The 25,414-nt window shown below is 36.8% G+C and overlaps 1 protein-coding gene and 1 long non-coding RNA gene across 2 annotated transcripts; one reads left to right on the top strand and one right to left on the bottom strand.

Moving 5' to 3' along the window:
* The first annotated feature begins 3,878 nt into the window (after positions 1-3,878).
* LOC132268224 (receptor-like protein EIX2) lies at positions 3,879-6,585 on the top strand. Its single transcript, XM_059769035.1, has one exon. The coding sequence runs from the start codon at positions 3,990-3,992 to the stop codon at positions 6,573-6,575; it is 2,586 nt and encodes an 861-aa protein (XP_059625018.1). The 5' UTR covers positions 3,879-3,989; the 3' UTR covers positions 6,576-6,585.
* A 956-nt stretch (positions 6,586-7,541) lies between these two features.
* On the bottom strand, positions 7,542-9,732 carry LOC132268704 (uncharacterized). Its single transcript, XR_009469345.1, has 3 exons — positions 9,169-9,732; positions 7,944-8,568; positions 7,542-7,786 (listed from the first exon to the last, which is right to left on the bottom strand). It is a non-coding gene; the product is annotated as an uncharacterized LOC132268704 (long non-coding RNA).
* Between the last annotated feature and the right edge of the window lie 15,682 nt (positions 9,733-25,414).

Genomic DNA, 25,414 nt, shown 5'->3' with positions numbered 1-25,414 from the left:
AGATTTATGCAACGATTTAAAAATTGATTCAAACATGCTTACAAGATCAATATTAACTTTAATTTAATATGTTTTAATGCTTGATTAATCCCTGGGGTCTAAATAGGCATGCAGGGAACACGAATTAAAGGGAAGGAATAGAATAGTGACTTGCCTTGAGTTTCAGTTTTGAAACTCTAAACCACTGTCTCTGAAGCTTCTATCCACGTTTGAGACTCCTGTTCTAAATCTCAAGTGCTCTTGGTTCAATCCAGAAGCACTCCGTCCAGTGTATCCTTGAACCTCTCCGTTAACCTTACCAGTTTTCACTCTCTGTATCTCTCTGTCTCACGGTATACGTATTAGTGAATAGGGTTTTTTCGTGTAACCCTAAACCAACGTATAATACTGTATTTATAGGCTTTAGCACAACCCTAATTCTAATACAAAACCAACCCTAAGTCGGCTACATCAGTGTAAATAAAGCCTTAATATAAATATATATGTGCCTCCATACAATCACGTTAACACAATTTAAATATAATTAACTTAATTCAATTAAAACAACTAAATTACATCAGTTAAACAATTATCTAATAATTAATTTAAAACAATTAATGCAAATATAAACAAACCGCCAGTTAAATAAATAAAACAAATAACAACAATTAAATAAAATACTTAATTCGAGGAAAAATAAACAAATAAACAATTAAACAAAAATAAATGCAATGTAAACAATATAATAAATACCAGGACTATCCTTTTGAAAGTAGGGGTATTACAGATATTTTGCCCAAATCATATGCAATGACTTTCTGCAAAGAAGTATGTCTAACATCTAATCAACATATTGCAATTGCAAAGACTTTGGTGTAATTGGTAAGAGGATAATAGCAAGTGAGCAATATAATTGTGAGATTGATATATTGATGACAATAATGTCTCTAGCACCCGTCACTATCCAATGGGACATATTTTATTAAAAAAAATTTACTTTTGCTTAGAAAGATTGATAAGAAAAATAAAAGGGTAAATTACACCGACACCACCTAAGGTTAGGTCATATTTCACCTATATGAAAATTTTGGTTTTAACTTTCACTTACATTCCAAATTGCTTTTTGAACTCTGACACATGTAAATTGAGCTATTTACCCTCACTTTTTTAATACAATTTAATACAGAATTTCTACAAACTAAAATGGCAGAAATACCCCTATGTCATACTAATATTCCAAATCTCTCATTCTCTCTCTCCTCTCTATCTATTCCATCTGTCTACAAAACAAAATAGGTAGCCATCGCAGCACATCACCATCGCCTCCCTTTCCACTGTGGTTTAAGTCACCATCGCCATCACAGGTTGGTCGGATGTTCTCAACTCACCACCGGCGAAACCAGGAAGCTTGTTCATTATGAAAATCATTGAGAGCAAATCACGCACTCCCTCTCCCTGTCAAAGTTCCAAAACACCTTCCAAACAATCACCACACCACACAACAATCTGATGATCATCGACGCAATTTCCGGCGGTGGCGGTGACAGTGACAACAATATGTAACAACGATGATGGTCTGCGGCAGCAGCGATGATTTGCATCAACAATGACGATCTGCGACACGGTGGCTACGACGATGATCGTTCCATGATCGGCAGCAACAGCGTATGGTTTTTGATGCTCTGTTCTACATCTACGACTAGCTGCGTTCGTGACGGTAGTATTGGCGTCGGGATCAACGATCGTGATTCTTTGGAGATTCAAAATTGACGAGATGTTTCTGGCTATCGAGAAGTATTGGAGATAAGGATGGTGGTGCTAGGTCGCTAGTGGTGGCGCTGCAATCTCCAAAATCCATGGTCGGCGACAGTGGCTGTGGCGACAATTCATTTTTTGCCGTCTGGTAATCTTCATCCCTTTCGTTGTCGTCACCGTTTTCCTCTGTTCCCTGATCAGTTTATTGATCGGTGTCTGAGCTCCGCTTCGGATGATTGCTTCAAGTAAAGGGATGATGACGGAAGGAGATGGGCTCCTAGTTGACGACGGTTACGGCATTGGTTGTTGGCGGTGACGAGCTGTAAGCATGGTTTGGGAAGGTACAGTGAGATGGATTGGCTTTTAGTTGGGTTTTGTGGCCTTGGGTTTTGTTTTGGGTGGGAGCTATGGTAATAGAGGTGTTGGGTGGGCAGTGATGATGGAGGTTTTGGGTGGGCAGCGGCGGCGATAGAGGTGTAGGGTGGGGCAATGGCGGCGATGGAGGTGTATGATTGGGCAGTGGCGATGTGTAATGGCGATGGAGCTGTATGTTGGGGGTAAGTTTGTCAAAAAAAATATTCAAACAACCTTTTTCAAGTTAACAATGGGTCAAATGGGTAGTATAGTCATTTAACAACTCAAAAGTAGTCTGACCCTACAAAAAATTGATATTTTTTAATATTTGGGGTGTAAGTGAAATACTGAACCATTCTTTTTAAATATGAGTGAAAAATAAAATCAAAATGTTTATATAGGTGAAATATGACCCAACCTCAAGGGGTGTCTGTGTAATTTATCCAAAAGAAAGGAAAAAAAAAACCATCGAAAGGTGTGAAGTGGTCATAAATATATGTATTATATGTATTCAAATGTACTCAATTGCTCCAAATACCATTTAAGCCCAATAATAATAATACTAGGGGCATCAATGATAGCATCTGCACAACTTGCCAGTGATACGTTAATAATGGAAGTATTAATACAAAGAAAATGAAATAATTAATAATGAAACAGAGATCTTAAGGTGTATTATATGTGGTGTATTGATCTTAAGGTGTATTATAGAGGAGAAGCAAAAGCTGTTCCACTGACATACGTAAAAACACCAACGGGCACCTTAAAAGTCTACAAGGGTAGTTTAGTTAAATTCATTACATAACTAGACCGCCCTAAAATGAACATTTAGGTACTTTATTATCCAGTCTTCAATCCATAATAGAAATTATATTTTCTATGTTTTGATTTTTATGTTCTCTCTACCTTCTCTTATATTTTGATCTCTTTTCTTCTATTGAGCAATATTAATGAGATATTAGTAATAATTTCACTTTTTATACATCTATTGCACTTTGTTTGAAAAAAATTATTAAGTGGTTCGGGAGCATTACCAATTACAAGACTCTCATGTATATCAACCTTGCACCATGGGGTATGACTCCAAATTTGTCACAAAACAGAACAGAAGGGTAAACTGCCATTTGTCAACTAGTCAATGAAGTGGTAGAGGTTGTCATACCCTTGAATCATTATCTCTCCTTACTTATTTTTTTTCACTAATTGCAATTTCAAAGGAACAAATCATAGTTAGGATGTGAATTAAGTAGCCGCCGAATGTATAAAAACTTAATATACACCATGAAATAAAACAAATATTCCAAACTTTTCAAAAAAATAAATAAACAAATAAATAAATATTCCATGTAAAGATGGAGACTTGAAATGAAATTGTAAAAGTTGTTTGCCTAGATCACAGGCAAAACACTAATGAAGACAAATTGTAAAAGTTGTTTGCCTCTAGATCACAGGCAAAACACTAATGAAGACAAATTGTAAAAGTTGTTTGCCTGGATCACACGCAAAACACCAATGAACACAATTGTAAAAGTTGTTTGCCTGGATCACAAGCAAAACACTAATGAAGACAGTGAGTGTGTGGAAACTTTACTTGATGCTTCGCGCCGGATAATGAAGTGTTTGGTTTTTGCTGGGACCACAACCAAAAAGACTGTATGACAGAGAGTCGAGTGAAGACAGTGAGTGTGTGGAAACTTTCCTCGATGCTTCGCGCCGGATAGAGACCATTGAAAGAATAATTTGGGCCAATTGGAGTTCCCACCTTCTATAAATACATTGCACATCTTCCTTCAAATCCATTCTCATGCATCATCATTAATACATATTAAACTTTTTGATATATTATTATAAGTTCAATATATATATAGCTAGTATTAGTTACTGGGTATTGTTATGCTTGCATGATTATGGCCAAATCCATGAGAGATGTCTGCATTATTAATATTGCGATTGTGTTTGTGCTAACTTTTGATACAATTGTGGTTTTGTGCAGTGGAAACAACTACTCTGATCATGTGGCTTGCGTGGAGAGTGAAAGACAAGCCCTTCTCAGATTCAAGCAAAATCTAAGCGATCCCTCAAATCGCCTCTTCTCATGGGATGCTGATCAATCAGGAGGGGATTGTTGTGAATGGGTTGGAGTTGTCTGTAACAATCTAACAGGCCATGTTGAGGAGCTCCACCTTCAAAATCCTTTTTTTGACGCCATGTTGATGGGAGGTAATGATGAATTTGAAGCTTTTCAGAGGTCCAGGCTGGGAGGTAAGCTAAACCCATCCTTACTGGATTTGAAGCATCTGACTCACTTGGATCTTAGCGGCAACAATTTTGATGGAATTCAGATTCCAAGCTTCATTGGTTCCTTTGGGAGCTTAAGATATCTTAATCTCTCAGATGCTGGATTTGGAGGTGTCATCCCGAGTCAACTAGGAAACCTCTCTGGGTTGCACTCACTTGATCTTCGGGGAGCTTTTGAAGGACTGATTCCTCATCAATTGGGGAGTCTCTCTGGGTTGCACTCCCTTGATCTTCGGGGATTTTTTGAAGGAGCGATTCCTCATCAACTGGGGAACCTCTCTGGGTTGCACTCCCTTAATCTTCTGGGATTTTTTGAAGGAGTGATTCCTCATCAACTGGGGAACCTCTCCAATTTGCACTATCTCAGACTTGGAGGGCGCCCTTTATTATATGGTGGCAATCTATATGCTCACACTCTTCAATGGATTTCTGGTAGTTACTTGTTGCAGCACCTTTATCTGGACAACGTGAACCTCAGCAAAGCACATGATTGGTTGCAGCAAATCAACATGCTCCCTTCTTTGGTAGAGTTACACTTATTCTATTGTGGGATTGATCACTTTCCTCCTTTACATATTGTTAATTTTACTTCTCTTGCCGTCCTTGATCTTTCTGCTAACCCTTTTGAATCCTTCATCCCACCTGATTGGCTGCTTAGTCTTCGTAGCCTTGATCATCTCAATTTGGGATCATGTGGTTTACATGGATCAATTCCAAGTGGTCTGAGAAACATCACCTCTCTTAGATATCTTGATCTGTCCGAAAATCTTTTCAATTCTACAATACTCGATTGGCTATCTAATTTCAGTCATCTTGAATATCTTGATCTGTCATGGAATTTGTTCACCGGGGGATTGCCAAGATCCTTTGAAAATCTTTGCAACTTGAAAGTACTCAAACTGGCAAGTGTCGAACTTGGTGGTGATATATTGGAGATTTCAAACATTTTGTCTAGTTGCATTTTAGATGAAATAGAAGCTCTAGATTTAAGCTACAATAAACTTGGGGGCCATTTTCCTGAACTTGGAAAATCTAAAAAATTGGTCTCTCTTGATCTTTCTTATAATTGTCTTTCTGGTCAACTTCCAGTGTCTTTGGGAAGGTTATCATCACTGAAGTATTTATCTCTTTCTAATAATAACTTGAGTGGACCTCTCCCTGAAAGTTTTGGCCAACTTGCACATCTAGAGAATTTATATCTTGATAACAATCACTTGAGTGGACCTCTTTCTGAAAGTCTTGGCCAACTTGCACATCTAGAGATAATTTATGTGTCACAAAATTCATTACAAGGTGTCATCTCCGAAGTCCACTTCGCCAACCTCACACGATTGAAGTATCTCGATGGATCTGGGAATCAATTGTTCTTTAGTGTCAATCCAAATTGGGTTCCTCCATTCCAACTTTGGGAATTGTCATTCAGGTCATGTCGGTTAGGTCCACAATTTCCCCATTGGCTTCACTCACAGAAAAATTTAGTGATTCTAGACATATCACATACAGGAATTTCAGGTACCATTCCTAGGTGGTTTTGGAACTTATCATCTCAGATTTTATATTTAAATTTCTCTCACAATCATATCCATGGTGAGATTGTAGATGGGCTTTTAGCCGTATCTATGCCGTTCTCAACAATTGACCTTAGTTCCAACCACTTAAATGGTAGACTGCCTCGTTTGTCATCAAATATATCGACACTGGATCTTTCGAACAATTCATTTTCTGGATCTATTTCTCACTTTCTATGCTACAAGATGGATGAATCTAAGAACCTGCAGCTTCTTAATCTTGAAAGAAATCTTTTGTCAGGAGAATTGCCCAACTGTTGGTCGAGCTGGAATAGCTTGGAATTCATAAATTTAGCAAATAACAATATAAGCGGCAAAATCCCAAGCTCCATGGGATCTCTACATTTTCTCGAATCGTTGCATTTACGAAACAATAGCCTAACAAGGGAATTACCCCTGTCATTGCATAATTGCACAAGCTTAGTGGCTATTGATTTTGGTGAAAATGAATTTTCAGGAAGTATACCCACATGGATAGGAGAAAGGCATTCATATCTTAAGATTCTTATCCTAAGATCAAATAAGTTTCAAAGCCATATTCCTAAGAAACTTTGTGCACTTAGTTCACTTCAAATCTTGGACCTTGCACATAATAATTTTTCGGGAAGTATTCCAACATGATTCATGAACTTGAGAGCTATGGCCATACAACAAAACTCGAGTGAACAAATGTCATACAGGTCTAATGAATCCACTTTTGGAAGTTTTTCAGAGAATGCATTATTGGTAATAAAAGGACAATTGGTGGGGTATAGCACTATTCTTCAATTAGTTACAAGCATGGATATTTCAGATAACAATTTATCAGGAGAAATCCCCGAGGAATTGACGAGTCTCCGAGGGCTTCACTCATTAAATTTGTCATATAATCTTTTGACAGGAAGAATTCCAAAGGATATTGGTGCTATGGAACAACTAGAAGTCATTGATTTCTCCATGAACCATCTTTTTGGTAAAATCCCTCCAAGCATGTCAAGTTTGACATTCCTAAGTCACTTGAACTTGTCCTACAACAATTTGAGCGGAAAGATACCATCAAGCACTCAACTTCAAAGTTTCAGTGCATCCAGTTTTGTTGGAAACAATCTGTGTGGGCCTCCAGTTAATAACAACTGCAATGTTAATGATACACCATCTACAATTCAAAATGGAGCACGCAAAAGTGGCGATGGATTTGACGTGGATTGGTTTTATGTGAGCATGGCACTAGGATTTGTGGTGGGATTTTGGGGTGTAGTCGGTCCATTTTTATTTAAGAAGTCATGGAGATTTGTGTGTTTTCGGTTCATGGACAGCATTTGGTATAGGTTTCATGATGTTATATTTTCACGCGGATGATACTGTAAACATAAATAAAGAAGTGTAGATCTTTTGAAAGTCAATAAATAGTTAAATAAAATTAAGATGGTTTTCCTATGTGCAAATATCATTTCTTTTTACATATTTTAGTAACTGTTCCAATTCAATTAGTTAAATAAAGGGAGGTCATGACTCTTCTCTTAGAAGCATTACCCTTGAGAATTAAAGTAGAGACATAAAAAAGAAACAAACAAGCGACACAATAGAATGCCAAGAATATGGGAACAATTTTCAGAATGCATTTAAATTTAATATTGGATTACAAAACATAAAGAAGTACCTACAGACGTTCCCCTCAATTATTCTAATTAGTGGGGATTACAAGTTGGAAGAAATCATGGAATCTGCAACTCGCACACCTCATCATGAATAATGGATGGATATTGTCCAAAGAAGATCAGAATCAGTTATTTTCTTTCCTTTCACAATATTCGATGTACTTATTAAACCACCAAATCTCAATTCCGTGCCAGCTGTTAGACAGAGGATTCCAATTAAAATTGTATCAGACACATCCAATGGCAGAACACCCCAAAAAGAGAGGGGGGTAATGCTGGTTTGAAATACCATTCGACTTTCAACAAACAAAGGAAGTAAAAGAAAGGTATAATGTCATCGTGATATACTTACCAAGATTCCATTCGAGCCCGGAGGTGGTAGTGCTTCTAAACGGCATCCCAATCGGGAAAAGTCCACAATGATTGAGTCTTTGGAAGAAGTTGGATGAGGCAATCATTGGATAAAAGAAATATTTTCATGGCCGAGAAACGATAAAGAACATTTATGTTTCCAGCCTCCTGGTCAAACCGTCCACCAAGTGCTCCAACAACTAGAATGCATGACTTCAATTAAAACAAGACTATGAATCACCTAAAAGTGCCAATATGAGCACTCACACCAGTGACAAATTCAGACAAAAAGAAGTTTCTAGAAAGAAAAAAAAAAAAAGTTTTTCGCTTTCCAGCTTCTAATCAAACTTATTGACAGAATCGATAAAATGAACGAATTGGCCGGTTGCAATATTCATATTACCACCTTAACAGATCAGAATAAAGTTCAAGCTAACATGAAACAAAGCAATTCTTGCAAAAAGAGAAACTGAAAGATCATATGAAACTTACATTAGACTTGTGAAAGATCATATGAAACTTACATTAGACTTGTCCAGGTTTGGTGTGCAGTCACGAATATATGCTATGCATTTGTGGAGGTCTGTGGTGTCCTAATCATTAGATGCATCTTCTATCTCGGTCTTCTGTGGTCAATAAAGCACAGGCATTCTGATATTTAAGTTCTAAAGCATAGTATATAATACATACTGGACAACAACGGCCAAAAATAATTAAAATACATGGAAAACGAAAATTATGCACACAAAGCAAAGATATGACATTATGGCCTAATTGCAAAAACACATCATTGTTATATAAGCTTAAATATTTTTAACTTACACTTGAATCTCATTGTAAGTTACATGGCTATATGAAATGATATATTTTGATATATACTCTTTTCGGTTGTTATCAATAAAAATTGAACCCTTACCCTTAACCCCAATCCTCTCTTTAGCTGACATGACAAGCACTTTCACCACTATTCTTCTTCAGCTTTTGCAGTATATTGAAGCACTTTTATTTGTTCATTCTTACACTTATTTCTTTCCTATAAATCAATTTTGTCTTGGAACTTTAAAGTTCTCTTTCGCATACAAATATACATCAGTGCATATTACGTATGTGCATAATTAGTAGAGTGAAATTTCTTGGCAAGCTATATTGCTGTAATAATGAGACTAATTGACATACTCCATAATCATCCTCAACAGAGAATGTCAAATGGTTATGTAATAACTCACCTTGTTTTTATAGAAATCTTTTACTTCTTGTCTAATTGAATCCATGTCTCCCTTTATTACATCTGGCTTGTACCTGCAATAAATCCACGACTAAATATTGCAAATGGTCAATTTAGAACAAGGGTCCAGAAAATATACTGCAAAAAACATAGAGAAGACTCAAAATGACATAGATTCAGTCTAATTTGGAGAATCCATGATGTAGAAATGACATAGATTCAGTATATTGATGCACAAGTAGCACTTACAAAGCAACAGATAATGGAACTACAATGAAAAAAGCCCCCCAAAGCAAATTTGTGAAGTAAAGTTGAAAGCTATGAGAAAATCAACCCAAGTACCCCCATGGAGCACCATTTAGAGACCATGCGCATTAAAAAAAAAACTCAGAGTTACGTTCCTTCCAAATTGATCATGCTACTGCAAATGGAGCTTCCACTGGCTGTCCCTCCAAACTCCAAAACCACACATTCCACAAAAAGCATAAATACATTTGTAAAGGGTATTGCATCATGATATATGTCAATAGTACTCATTGAAGCATGCTGGATTTGCGGTTTTGAGAACAAGAAAGATGGAGCAGCATGCAAGTGATTTCTTTTACTGCTATACGTTTCCCCTCTCTCTCTAAATCATTCTTGTGTGCACATTCATTTAATTTGTGCAGAACACTTCAACTTTGCAATCATTAATTCTAACCGATGAGTCATTGATTGAAGAAAAATGATTTTTAGTGTTGAGTGGATCAAATACATTCTACGAGAAATTATAACATGGTGCCGGACTAATCATAGGACAACATATATAAAATCAAATGTGACACAAGATGACATACAGACACTTATTGTGTAAAAGTTCATATTGGACACTATTTATTGGAGTCACAAAAAGTCGATTTGAACATTGTATCATTATTAGGTCCTGGCTAATGTCCTAATCAGGTTCATCTTCAGAGTTGCTTTGTGTGCATCTTGTTGTAATGAAGCCAGTGGTAGGTTCTGTACACAATCTTACCCTTTAACTGAAAAAATAAAAAAAATATATTTTGTAATTAAAATTTTTAATAGTAAATGTCACCATTTTTATTGATGCGTATATATAGGTAATTTTTTTATTATTATTATAATAGTAAAATTCATTATTGAAAATTGGGAGAAAAAGTGTAGCAAAATCAAAATGGAATGGGTCCGCAATTATATATATTGCTGTTTTTCTTTAGGGAAAGTGTAGCAGAATGGATTCCTTTAGGAAAAGTGTAGCAGAATGGATTCGGTCCCCTATTGAATCTCTTTGCAATTTCTGAGTAAGTAGAAGGAACTTTTACACCCAAAAGGAAGAAGGGAAAAAGGAGGAGCAAAAGAGAGAAAATTTCCAGTTTTCAAAAGCAATTAAGGAGGATGGACTTTTTTAATTTCAAAATGAGGCAGGTCCTCCTCAATCAAGGTCCCGAAACCTCTAATTTCATAAAAGAAAAAGAAAAAGAAAAAAACTAGAATTAACTATTAATGTTGCACATAAATAATTTATTAGTTGCTAAGGATAAATAGGAAGAGAAAATAATAAGTCCAATCCCCCATATCTTTTCATTGATATAATCAAAATGACTAAAACCTGCATCCAGCAAAGCCTAATGCAACCAATTTGGTTAAATGAATTTGAGTTATTTCTTTTAACGGAAACCAAAACAATAAAAATATTAAAAACACAATTTCTCTTCTTGTCTTTTCCACAGCTTTCTCAGCCACCAAACCCATCGTAAAAGGGTAAACATAACCAAACAAAAAAGGTGAAAGAAATATAACAAAAGGACAAACAAACAAAGAATATGGTAAAAGTCGAACAGATACAATTTTTTTTTTTTGAAAAAGAAACAGCAAAAATAATCAAATTTTGGCCAGTCGGGGAACAACGGAGTGTGAATTGAATCTTCATTTGGAGAGGGTACTATTCCACCCGTCCCTAGTCCCACTCCACTAATCTTCTTCTGCCCTGCACTTTCAATAGTGAATGCCACATGGCAACAAACATACAATATATCATCACATTATATTATTAATACTAACCATTAAATTGAGAATAATTTTTTTTGCTGCATTTCAATTTAATAATGTTCATTGTATCTTCAATTTATTTGCACTAATAAACAAAATTCAGGTTCAGGACGAAGAAATTATGCAGTAATGATATTATAATCCTCCATCAACCAACAATCTTTATTTTCTTTTATAATATAAGCAGGGATGACTCCATATAGTTTGAGGCTTTAAACGAACAAGATAATATAAAAGTGACTTTTAATATATAATATATTAATTTTAAATAATAATTAATTATGTTTGTTTAATAATCACTTTTCTTCCTTTTTGAGATGTAAAGTTAGGAATTGATTTTTTTTTTTTTTCTTACATAGACATTATTGTATGCAAGTTTTCTATTTTTTTTTTAATACTCCGTGTATATATATAACCAGTCCAATAGATATATACTCAATAATTAATATAGTAGGTGTAAAGAATGTCAAGACAGAGGAGGAAAAAAAATACTGTAATGAAGCTGCGAGTAGGGGAAAAAAAAAAAGTATAAAAATTAGGAGTTAATTCTTTGGACCTATTATTAAATATGTGCTATTGGTTTAGGTTTAATAAGAAAATAAAATTTTTGGGGTCTCTGCCATTAGTTGAGGTTTAATAAAGAAATAAAAGTAAGGAAATAAAAACTTTGGGATATAATAATTTTCAGTAAAAATAAAATTTTAGAAAGGTAATAATACAAAAAAGTAAATAAAATTTTGGGCCTCTCTGCCTATTGGTTGAGAATAAAATAAATTTTTTAAAGAAATAAAAAATATATAAGGAAATAAATTTTTTTGGGGCCATCTAGGGCTTATGTGACCGCCTAAGTAGCATAAATCTCCAGCCGCCCTTGAATATAAGTTATTTATTTACTATTGATTAGAGTATTAAGGAGTACCCAACATAAATTTCTGGTAGAATAAGTGAAAGACATGAACATTTACTTATATTATAAAAATAAATTTACGGTAGAATAAGTGAAAGACATGTCCGAGGAATGAACATACCAACCTTTTTTTTTCCTGATTCCACTCATTTCAGTAAGCTTTCTCCTTCCAACAAGAAGACCTATATTTAATTGCAAGATTAAAGATGAGAAAATTTAAATGTATTTTATAATAAACTTGCATACATTTTTAAATCCAAAATTCCAATTAATAATATAGAGAGGAATTAAAAGTTACCTGAGGATAAACCAATTAATGAGCTTAAAATACAACAAAGATGAGGCCTAACTAACTCTTACTATGAGAGGGATAGAGAACGGATTAATAATGATGAATAAATGGACGGAAGATGAGCCCAACTAACCCCTCATATGGAAGCTAGAGAGAGATGAAAGTGGCGAGTGAAGGATGTATTATTAGTGTTTGGCAGATGAGAAAGAGAGGATGAGAGAAATTAGAAGAAGAGTTTGTTTGGACAATGGGTTTAAAGAGAGAAAAATTCGGGTAAAGGGCTTTAGAGATGATGAGGGGTGGGTGGGCTTACAGAGGTTTATAGATTTGGAGTAAAAAAACAGGTAGAAACTTAAAACAAAAGAAAATGCACTTTTTAAATCATCACCACCACAATCAATCTCTTACCATCAATAAATTTATATATATATATATATATATATCAATCCTTGTTTCTGTTTCAAAGGCTCTGTATTCAGATGCCTCTTTTTGTTAGCCCCTTTTTTGTTTTTTTTAGCTCTGATTGAAAAAAAAAAAAAAAAAAAAAAAAAAAACAAAAAAAAAAACGCAAATATATTATATATGAAATATTACATATACAATTTTTTGCAATCTGTAACCTGTAATTAGACTTCTAACATTCTCATATCCTTTTCCAAAATCCATACCCATTGGCCTAGATGGCGACCTTCACTTCCAAAAAAAAATAAAAAATTCACCCTCAATCCTTCGCCGAACAGAAAAAGAAAAAAACAAACAAAAAAGAAAAAGAAAACAGAGAGTAGAAGATGAACAGAGGATATAAAAAAAAAAAAAAATCAAACATGTGGAATTATTCGAAATTGCGAACCAACCAAGAAACAAACCAAAGCCCTAATTAGTAGTTATGCCTTCTTCAACTTCTTTTTTGTTTTTGCTTCTGTGCCACACTTTACATCCTCTCTGCTCGGTTAATAAATCTGTATGAACAGTGATTTCTGATCGATTGAGTGCTCAATCTAAGTTTCAATGGCAGAGAGGCATACCCACACGACGACTTAGATTTGATGATCGTCTGAACACCTAGCCGGAGTTTGGTCGTCCATGGCAAAAGGTAACTCCCAACTACCATTTGGGCCCAAAGTCGCTAAATTACTCACGGGTACCTTCCATGTCCCAATTAGTTAACACTGCCTACAAAGGGTTACCTCCCCAACTACCGGGTTTGAGAAAACATTTTCTCAAAACTTATCAAATCCACTTTTTTATCCGTTCACATTCCCACACACGCATGTATCTCTACACACCCACATGATATGCTCATAAAATGCCTTCAATGCTATGTATACAAAATACACCATGCTTAGACCATTCAACTTCTCACCATAATTTCTTAATTTACATAGCAATACAAATTCACAACAATCTTCAAATTTAAAGATATCATTACACAAGTATAAAAGTGAGCACATAGCATGCTAACCATACATCACATTAGGATTAAAGCAATTTGACATCATGGAGACATAAATTTCTACATAAGCATGTTGATAACTTGATATTCATAAATTTCATACAAAGAGAGTACATAGCATCATATAATTCATCTATCTAACAAAATCAATCAAATCTTAAAACCCTAGAAATTCAACCATCCAATTAACATCACATTAGCATGCTTTTAGAGGGGAAAAACGTGAAATTAATTACAAAACTTAAGGAATACATCAATTAGACAACTCTACCTCATTCAAGAGCAAAAACCCCCAAATTTTGAAAAATCTCTAGGTCACCCAATTGCAACTTTGCTCCGATCAATTCGAAGTTCTCGTCGAGCTCTACAACTTTGCCTTCAATGGCAAAGATCAATTCCTAAAGGAGATGGATAAAATGGAAGCTTGAAAGTTTAGATTTAGAGAGAGAAAGAAGATGGTCTTAGCTAAAGGAGGAGCAAAGAAACAACCAAAATCTGGTCATTTGGCCCTTTTGCAATCCCTTCGTCAAAGTGGGGTCCACTTTGACCCTTGAAATGTCTATTTTGCCCCTTTTTCATATACACATACTATATATGCTACAAATGAGTAAATAAACACACAATCACATAGATACCCTTCAAATAATAAAATATGAAATGTAGTGAACCCAAAAAATAGTCCCGAGTACGGAAATCCGTGCGTGGACCTCCATGACCAATAATCCGAAAAATGGCGAAATAGCTCAAAATGCAATTCCAAGAGTTCTAAACTTAAATAAATGTCCTAATCAACTCTCGGAACTCTCATGGCACGCTAACCAGTGCGTGGCAAGCAAAACGAGATGCAAAAATAAAATAATTCAAAAAAATTTGTGAAACATCACAATCTCCCCAACTTATAGAGATTTCGTCCTCGAAATCAAGCCATGCCTGGGAATGAAAACAACTCTAGATACTTGGAACGGACCCCTGCTCTCGTTCCCAAGTAGCCTCCTTAACGTCGTGATGTCTCCACAGAACCTTCACTAGCGGTACCATTTTATCCCTCAACACCTTCAACACCTTCTCCCATGTGTTAAAGATCTGAACTAGTCCCTCTTCGTCATTCTCTACATCAACCCAACTCAAAATGTGAGATGGATCTGGCTCATACTTCCGTAGCATCGACACATGAAAAACATTATGGACTCTGTCCATATGTGATGGCAATGCAAGTTTGTAAGCAACCTCTCCTACACGCTCCAAAATCTCTAATAGCCCAATAAATCGTGGCAACAACTTGCCACTCTTCCTAAATCTCATCAATCCCTTCCGTGGAGCGACACTCAAAAAGACATAGTCCCCCACCTCAAAGGATAGTGGCCATCTCTGTTTATCCGCATAACTCTTCTGTCGTCTTTAAGCTGTAAGCAATCTCTACCTAATCAACTTAATCTTCTCAATAGTCTCATGGACAATGTCTAGTCCTAAGACGATTGTCTCGCCCACCTCAGTCCAATAAACAAAAGACCGATAAGGCCTACCATAAAGTGCCTCAAATGGAGTCATCTCGATGCTCGACTGATAGCTATTATTGTAGGCAAACTCAACAAGCGATAAATGATCTTCCCAATTACCACTAAAGTCAAATACATAGGCCCAAAGCATGTCCTCCAAGATCTGGATGGTACACTCCGACTGGCCATCCGACTGTGGATGGAATGCTATATTAAAATGCAAGGGTGAGCCAAATGTTGCATAAATTCCTTCCTAAAACTTCGACGTAAACTTTGCATCCCTATCCGAAACAATGGACAACGAAACACCGTGCAACCTCACTATCTCTTTCACATACAACTTACCAAGTGCCTCAGGGTCATTTGTCGCCTTAATAGGCAAAAAGTGAGCTATCTTAGTCAATATATCAATAATGACCCATATAGCTTCATTCTCCTTCTGTGTAGGAAGCCCTGTGTCACACCCCGCCTATAGAGGTTACGCCATGCATGCGACACGCGGGCGCTAAGTTGGACACTGCATGGTGAGAAGGGTTTCTAGATTCTTCCGGAATTGTCTGGAGCTGTGTTAAATATGTGTAGAATATTATAAAAGTGTGTGGAAGGTTCTAGAGTTCTCCAGAGTGGTGTAGAATAGTATGGAGAGTTCTAAAATGTTATAGATACTTGTAGATATATATGGAAGTGTGAAGAAGGTGGGAGAAGATTCTAGAGAATCGATTTCCACCGCCGGTTAGAATGCATCTTAGCCATTCATTAGAGATAGGGTTGCCTATATATAGGAGTAGGACTTCACTTTGTAGCCATCAAGTCCTAGAGTGAGTCTTGAGAGCCTTGTAGAGAGTTTGAGAGAGCTAGCCTTATACAAAGTATTCTTTGAAGTAATAAAAGTTTTCTTTCCTTGCCAACTTAAGTGCCTTAGTGAGTGTGTGTGTGTGTGTGTGTGTGTGTGTGTGTGCAAGCCAAGTGAGGATAGGGCGAGAGCCACTACAACACTAGTAATCGCACCAGGGGAGTGTGTTGGCTAAAGTGGGCATGGGAGTTAGGCTGACCAAGTACTTACAAGAGTAGAAGTAACGTCTTGGTGCCACACGGGAGTAGCTAGAGTGGTGTTAAAACTCTAAGCCCGTGACAGTTGGTATCAGAGTAGGTTCGTTAAAGGAGCTTTGTTGGTGTAAGACATGGTTAGCGAAGGAGACCACCAGATCCATGTCATGAAGCAGAGCTTGGAGGAGAAGCTTACCACACACTTGGTCTACACGGAGACCAAGTTCAATAGGCTCGAGAGAAAGATTGCAGCACTCTACAAGCTGATCGACAGCATGGCCATCAAGGCGCGAGAGAAGAAAAGGAACTTGCATGATCGAGTAGATGACTTGCGTGTGGAGATTGCTGAATGCAAAAAGGAGTTCTCCTAAGTGTGCAAGGTTGTCGTGAAGCCAAGGAAAAAGAAGGCATCGGAGCCCAAGGAGTATGATACACTAGATTGATAACTTCTTATGGCACATAGAGCGATACTTCAAGTGCATGGACATTGAGGACGATGAGGAGAAGGTGCAGATAGGCACTATGTACCTCACAGACACTGCAGCTCTATAGTGGAGACAGTGCTTTATAGGTAGGGGAGCAAAAGCAGTTGACACATGGGAGGAGTTCAAGAGGCAGGTCTACCCCGAGTGCATCGAGGACCTCGCCATGATCAACCTAAGGTGCCTGAAGCAAAAAGGCAACATAGGGGAGTATGTGAAGGAGTACTCCAACTTGATGCTGGAGATCCCAGAGGAGCCGGAGTGGCAACGCGTGTGCTTGTTCATAGATGGGCTGTAGTCTTGGGTGGCCACGGAGCTTAGGAGGAGGGAGCCTAGGGACTTGGCATCCGCAATGGCTATAACAGAGCGTCTTGAAGACTTTAGGTGTGATAACAAGAGGGCCATGTCTCCAAGGAGAGACCACGGCAAAGGTGAGGGAGACCAACGCTCCAAGAAAGGGGACTCGCCCAAGTCCAGTGATGATGAGCACAGTAATGAGGAAAGACGTCCACGCCATGACAAAGGCAAGGACCATGGAGAAAGGTCCAAGTTTAGTGGCAAAGGGGAGCGCCATGACAAGGGAAAATGGGAGCCGAAGTGCTACTTGTTCGATGGGCCTCACATATTGCGACACTGCCCCAACAAGAAGACCATGAGCGCCCTTGTGAAGGGCAAGGGCAAGATGGATGATGCAGGCAGTGACGAAGACAGGTGCATAGGGGCTATGCATATGTTGAGTAGCATGGCACATGATACCAAGAAAGAGGGCAAGGCGAAAAAGGTAGCTGGGGTGCGCTGCTTAGATGTAGAGGTTGGTGGCAAAGTTATGCAAGCGTTGGTGGACACGGGCGCCACACACAACTTCATTACCCCGAAAGAGGCGCAGCAACTTGGCATGGAGGTGCGCAAGATGGAAGGCTGGATCAAGGCCATCAACTCCGAGGAGGCACGATGAGCAGAGTGTGCAAGGAAGTGGAGCTATGTATGTAAGGGTGGAAGGGCAAGGCCGATTTCCAAGTTGTGGAGATGGACGACCACGACATAGTGCTGGGGCTAGAGTTCAAGGATAGGAACAACGCCGCGCCAATACCATACCTTTGTGCGTTGATGATACTTAAAGGCAAGGAAGGCAAAATAGCATGCATGGTGTTGCTAATGGGTAGGAAGGAGAGTCAAGAGGTGGCAATCAACATGATGGAGCTCGTGAAGACCTCACACCTCCCAAAGGGCGCACGCACGTTTGGGCCAAGGACATTTGCGCAAGTGTTGATGACCTACGAGAGGCTTGGTCAGCTGAAGAAACTGTAACAAGGACTTCACGGAAATGGGTCGGGGAGAATGTCACACCTCGCCTATGGAGGTTACGCTACGCAGGCGACACGCGGGCGCTGAGTTGGACGCTACATGGAGAGAGGAGTTTCTAGAGTCTTCCAGAATTGTCTGGAGCTGTGTTGAAGATTCTAGATATGTGTAGAAATGTGTAGAATATTATAGAAGTGTGTGGAAGGTTCTAGAGTTTGTGTGGAGTAGTACAGAAAGTTCTAGAATGTTGTAGATACTTGTAGATATATATGGAAGTATGAAGAATGTGGGAGAAGATTTTAGAGAATCGATCTCCACCGTCGGTTAGAATGCATCTTAGCCGACCATTAGGGATGGGGATGCCTATATATAGGAGTAGGACTTCATTTTGTAGCCATCAAGTCCTAGAGTGAGTCTTGAGAGCCTTGTCAAGAGTTTGAGAGCTAGTCTTGTACAAAGCATTCTTTGATGTAACAAAAGTGTTATTTCCTTGCCAAATTGTCTTAGTGTGTGCGTGTATGTGCAAGCCAAGTGAGGAGAGGGCAAGGGCCACTACAACACTAGTAAGCGCACGAGGGGAATGTGTTGACTAAGGTGGGCATGGGAGTTAGGCTGACCAAGTACTTGCAAGAGTGGAAACAACGTCTTGGTGCCGCACGGGAGTAGCTAAAGCGGTGCTGAAACTCTAAGCCCGTGACACTTGTCACAAAATCCATGGCAATAAACTCCCATTTCCATTGGCAATGGTTACAACAAACCAGCGGGTCTTTGGTGCTCGGCCTTCACGTGCTGACAAGTGAGGCATCTCGCCACAAACTGTGCTACATCCTTCTTCATTCCACTCCAAAAATACTGATGTTTCAAATTGTGATACATCTTAGTTCCACCTAAATCAACTTCAAAGCGGGAAGTATGAAACTCCCATAAAACATCCTCACGATAAACTTTGGTAACAACCATCAAACCTATGAACCGTAGACCTCCATCTGTATGTAAGGCCAATCTTTCACCATCTCTCCACCCAAATTCTACGTGTGAATGGCATCCAACTCTAGATCCTGTCTACACAGGCTACAAAAAGCATCAGATAACTCATCAACTATCCTCAGAGCATTCCATTCTATGTCAAATAAAGCTGAAAAACTAGCATAGGGTCGACGACTGAGTGCATCAGCCGCTACATTCGCTTTCCCTGAATGATACTGAATAGAAAAATGATAATCTTTTTCAAATTCCAGCCATCTACGTTGTCTAATATTCAGCTCTCTGTGTCAAAATTCACACTTCTCAAATTTTGCAAATAACTGATGTTCCCGAAATGTCCATAACATGGTGCGTAAATGTATGGCATGCTCCTCCTGCAACTTATAATAAACCATAATATCATCGATGAAAACAATGACAAACTGGTCTAAATATGTTCTAAATACTCTATTCATCAACCCCAAGGCATAACACGGAACTCATAAGATCCATACCTAGTGAGAAATGTTGTATTTGGGACATCTTGCTCCCTAATTCGAAGCTGATGATACCCAGATCTCAAATCTATCTTTGAGAAATAAGCAGCTCCTCTCAACTGATCAAGCAGGTCATCAATTCTTGGCAACGGATACTTGTTGCAAATTGTGACCTTGTTCAATTCCCTGTAGTCAATACAAAGGTAAAGAGATCCATCATTCTTCTTCACAAAATAACACAGGTGCTCCCCACGCTAAAATACTCCTGCGAATGAACCCTTGACTAAGAAGTTGCTAAATCTAATCTTTCAGCTTTCGCATCTCCATTGGTGCCATTCTATACGGTGCCTTAGCAATAGGCGTAGTGCCTGGAACCAAGTCAACAACAAAATCTATCTCTCGACTCAGTGGCAACCCTGGTATCTCCTGGAAGACATCCTGAAACTCCTGTACTATTGGAATACTATCAAGAGACACTGTGATCCTTTCCTTGGACACCTCCTCTATGTTAAAAAAAAAAATGAGTGCTAAACCCACCATTGGGTTGTGACATAGCAATAAGATACATCTCCTGCCCGGTGCGGCAAAAACAATAGACTTGTCATGGCAATTAACCTGAGCATGGTACTGATATAACCAATCCATCCCAAGTATCACTTCATACTTATGTCCAAGATCAACATATTTGTTTAGAAGTCAGAGTTTCCTAATAAATATGGTGATTTGCCCACAACTCTTTTGTAGGCCCCTACCACTGTTGATGAGGAAATATCCTGAATTGCCTCCCTAATTAACGCCTTGATCCTAATGTTGTGGCTCATTGCGAAGTCTATTCGCATTCTTCCTCCTATATCACCCCGCCATCTCATATGATTGAAGGAACTAATACCAATACTTAATAACGGACCAAAAGATAAAGTACAACGAATTCTAACACTTAGGCTCTACTTTTAAGAGTACGCAACACAGAAGACACATAATGAAAGAATCTCTAAGACACTTGAACCTAAGTACTCTGATACCAACTGTGATACCCCCTGATTTCCACACGTAGGTTGGTCAGACCCACACACTAAAATCAAGAGATATCAAAAACAATTGTTAATATACAAACACGAAATACAAAAATAATAGAAATTAAAAGCGGAAAGGAATTTCTAATTAATAAGCAAAAACCAAAATAACAATTCCTTAATTTTAATGGAGTTATAAAATTAAAAAATAATCCACGTGGTTTCAACACACAATAAATACAAAACTGATAATTATCGTTTAACAACTTATAAGTTGAATTGACTTTTCCATTTTGTTACTACCTTTACACAAAGTCTTTCAAATATGATTAACATCATAAATCACAGATATAAACTAATTATAATCATTTAAAATATAATCAATATCATATTTCTTGAATAAAATCCGATTATGATTAATATCATTTATAATATGATTGATATATCATAAATCCGATTATGATTAATAACAATTAAAATATGATTAATATCAATAAATCATTATAACTCACATTATGATTAACCCCATTTATAAAATGAATAATATGATTTATCAATTACCCAATAATGATTCCGATATGATAAGCATCATTTATCAAAATCGATAATCCATAATAAAAACTTTATTATAATTAATTTCAATTATCGCGATACAGTCAATACCCAATACAGTTCCAATATGATTAATATCATTTATTACCATAAAAATCTAATTAGGATAAATATCATTAAAATATGATTAATATTATAAAGTACAATAAATCCAAATATGATAAATATCATTTCAATTATACATAATATTAAGGGTAATTTACACAGACATTCCCTATGGTTTGTCATAATTACAGGCGGCACCCTTCCTGTTCCGGAAATTATGTGGACCTCCCCTACTTTTTAAAATATCCTACACGGACCTCCCTTATCTGTGACGGACCGTTAAATCCACTAAAGGAGCTGTCAAAATTACTGAAATACCCTCACATTGTTACCTTAAATTACTAAAATACCCATAAGCTTTTATATATATATATTGTTTTCCAGTTAGAAATCCTCTTCTCGTTTCAAGATCTTCACCTGTCCGATGACCATATTTTTGGCCGGAAAGTTGTTCGTCTGATCACGGCCGTTCTCTTGAAACCTCACAGGTTGACTTCGCTTTCGCTTGCAGGTCTCATCAAGCTGGGGTTGGAGTTACGGTTGGGGTAAGGTTTGAGGCTCGGCCATGTCTAATAGGACTAATTGTGATTGTAATCGCCACCGTTGATGGCGTACTGGACTTTCACTCTACAAATCCACCCTTCAATTTGCAACCTCTGTAAATCCTGAATCTGATTCAGAGCATCCATAAACAGGAAGTCCATATGGTTCGGCGGCGCCACCGTTGACGATTGTATCGGAACGAAATTTATAGCATCCACAAACTGTTCCCTATCTGAATTCCCCTAATTCGATGATTTCAGGCGATAAGATGATAGAGATGTAAGGTTATGCTTTTTTATGAAGCTATTAGCTATGCTGGTGGATTTGGAAGGGTTTTGGGTATATGCAGCGGTATACAAGCGGTGACTACAAGGACGCCGGAGCCGACGATGGCAATGAGAATCGTCGAGTCGGAGTCATAGAGCTTGACCCGGTATGGTGCTGTTTCTGATGTTTGAAATACAACAATAGATCAGTGGAGTTTTTTTTTTTATCTCTGTTGTTTGCAATACAACAATAGATCAGTGGAGGTTTTTTTTTTTTTTTTTTTTTTTTTTTTTTTTTTTTTTTTTTTTTTTTTCCTATCCGTATTTTAATAAAGTTTAAAAAACTTGCACCTTCATACTTTTCAATCCGAATTCCATAAATTTTTGACATCAAGGTTAGGATAAATATGTGTACGTAGTAGATCATACTAGTTGACAGAGACCATATCCTCTGTCATTGTAATGGGCAAAATCAAAATCCACCCCTAATTCTCCATCGCATCATTAGCTACCACCAAACTCTGCCATGACTAGCTTGGATCATATGGAACTCTTGCCTTCAAAGATGTAAGAGGGCAAATAATGGCAAATTCACAGTATGTTCAGTATATATATATATATATATATATATATATATATATATATATATATATATATATCATGATTATCATCTTTAATTTTGTAGGATTGAGAGTCAAAGAAAGTTGAGGTAACAGAGAGTTTGGACATTGCAGTTATGGTGGGTATAAGTAGACAGAACTAGAGAGGAATGGTTGTTTGTGTAGCAATGGTGTTCAATGAAGGATTCTACAGGCTGGAATTCAATTGGCGCAAGATCAATTATATATTTATGCAAATGTTTTGAAGGGGATGCAAAGAGATCGAGTTAATGGATACCCAAAAACAGAAGTCGAGACCTGGGAAAGTTTTATGCAATCACTCAAACACGTATATTAAAAACCACTAAAGTGTGAAATATATTGGATCATAATTCCACAATAAAATAGATTGTCTCACAGCAGACGAGTTTAAGGAGGAAAACCCCAAAAGGAAAATCAGATTGTCTCACAGCCTAGCCATCGCCTTCTCACAGCCTTGCCGTCATAGATCCTCACCGTCGCTATCTCATAGCCTCGCCGTCGCCATCTCACAGCCTCACCATCTCAAACCCACCACCACAACCCGTCGCTGTCACAGATCGTTGCCGCCGTCACAGATTCTCGCCGCCATCACCACTGACTAAACTAAATGAAGGCTTGATATATATATATATATATATATATATATATATATATATATATATAATTATAATATCAATTGTATATATATATATATATATATCTATATATTTTTTAAATATAATATTTATTTAATTATATAGACAAGGGTATTTTAGGAATTTTAATAAAAATAGTAGCTGACGTCATCAATTTCCGTCGTTGACTGTAACGGAAGGGAGGTCCGTGTAGGATATTTTCAAAAGTAGGGGAGGTTCGCATAATTTCTGAAACAGGAGGGGTGTTGTCTGTAATTATGGCAAACCATAGGGGAGGTCTGTGTAAATTACCCTAATATTAATTATCATAATACCCAATACAACTTCATTATGATTAATACCATTTAATAAAATAAATTTTCATTTATGATTAATATCAATTAATCAAATACATAATATAAAATATAATACACTTAATAGCATCCAACGCCCTAAATTCATGTAGTCCATTTATACTTAATTGAAATGGACTTAATTTTCCAACACTATCTCACTAAAACGTAAATATCTCCAAGTAGGATGGGAATCTGAAATTGGCATTGGTACCATTAGAAAGCTTGTTTCGACGCGGTCAGTTTGGACTAAAGAATGATCCAATTCGGAGTTAAAATGAGGGAGATATGACTATTTCAATTTCGAGTAACAAAACAACCAAAGAATGGAGCAGCCGCCGGAATCTCACCGGAAATCTTGCCGAAATTTCCAAAAAGCTTAAAAATTGCCCAAAAATTCTTTAAAAATTCTAAAAATATTCACAAAAATCCCAGAAGCCTAAATTAATATTTCTAATCCAAAAATAACATTTATAGCTCAATAAAAACATATACAACACATAAAAATTATATACTTCCAATTAAAATTCATAAAGTAAAAATATAAAAATTTCTAATGCTAGCATGATTTTGATTAGCACGATAGTATATGCAAAGAGGTGAAGAATTTATAGATTCAACCGGGAAGAATAGAGAAGTGACTTGCCTTAAGAATTTTTAATAAATCCGAAGTCGCAACCTCGTCGGAAAATGGTCCTAACACCAGCAAATTCCTTCTCTAATTTTTCTTCTCCCTATTCTTCTCCTTTCCTCTATCTCCTTACCTTCTCGTCATTCTCACACCTAGCTAATACACTTACTTAATTAAATCACTAATTTCTATCTTCCAATTAACATCAAATGCCCCCCCCCCCCCCCCCCCCACTTCCATTTCTTTTTCTTCATTTTTCCTCCACCATCACATCATCCATTACATATATATAGTAATAATAATAATAACAATAATAATAATAATAATAACCATCACACTCACCCTCCACCATTACATACATCATCCGTACATAATAATAAAAATATATAATAATACACCTCATCTATTACATAATAATAAAAAAAATTAATAATACACATCACCCACTTCATAATAATAATAATAATACTAATAACAATAACAATAACAATAATTATTATTATAATAATTAATAGTAATACACCTACTTAAATAACACCACATTTAATTAAAACAAATGCACACAAATAAATCCAATAAAATAAATAACTTGCCAATTTATTTAAATAAAAATCTAATAATAATAAAAAATATCTTTAAAATTTACGGGGTATTACATTGAGTTTGTTTAAAGTTGTAGAGACTAAATCTTAAAGTCAAAAAAAAGCCCAGAGATCAAATTATCAAATTGAGAGAAAGACAGGAAGGTTAGTTTTAAAATTGGGATTCGAGACAAACAGAATGAAACATTGAATGTTTCGTTGCTGTTCAATGGAGGATTGACGATGACTATCCATTGTGCTGGAGAGAATCTGATAAGAGAGAAAAATATTTTAAGCAAATTACACAAGCCATCGTGCATGTAGATAGAAGTTATAGTAATACGACAGAGGGTGTATATAGATAAAAGTTATAGTAATACAACATAGGTCCACATTGACCGTTTAATTTACACTTTTGACCTTAAAATTAAAGTATTTGTTTTTAATGAAAAAAATA

The sequence above is a fragment of the Cornus florida genome, unplaced genomic scaffold, assembly GCF_030987335.1.
Source record: "Cornus florida cultivar Cherokee Brave unplaced genomic scaffold, ASM3098733v1 CherokeeBrave_3.0.0_Hap2_Chr08, whole genome shotgun sequence".
Classification (NCBI taxonomy): domain Eukaryota; kingdom Viridiplantae; phylum Streptophyta; class Magnoliopsida; order Cornales; family Cornaceae; genus Cornus; species Cornus florida.
The sequence above is the reverse complement of the archived record's forward strand: the minus strand, read 5'-3'. Positions and strand labels throughout refer to the sequence as shown.

Bases quoted from the DNA above. Each gene is read 5' to 3' on its own strand.
- LOC132268224 (XM_059769035.1), top strand. From the start codon at position 3,990: ATGATTATGGCCAAATCCATGAGAGATGTCTGCATTATTAATATTGCG.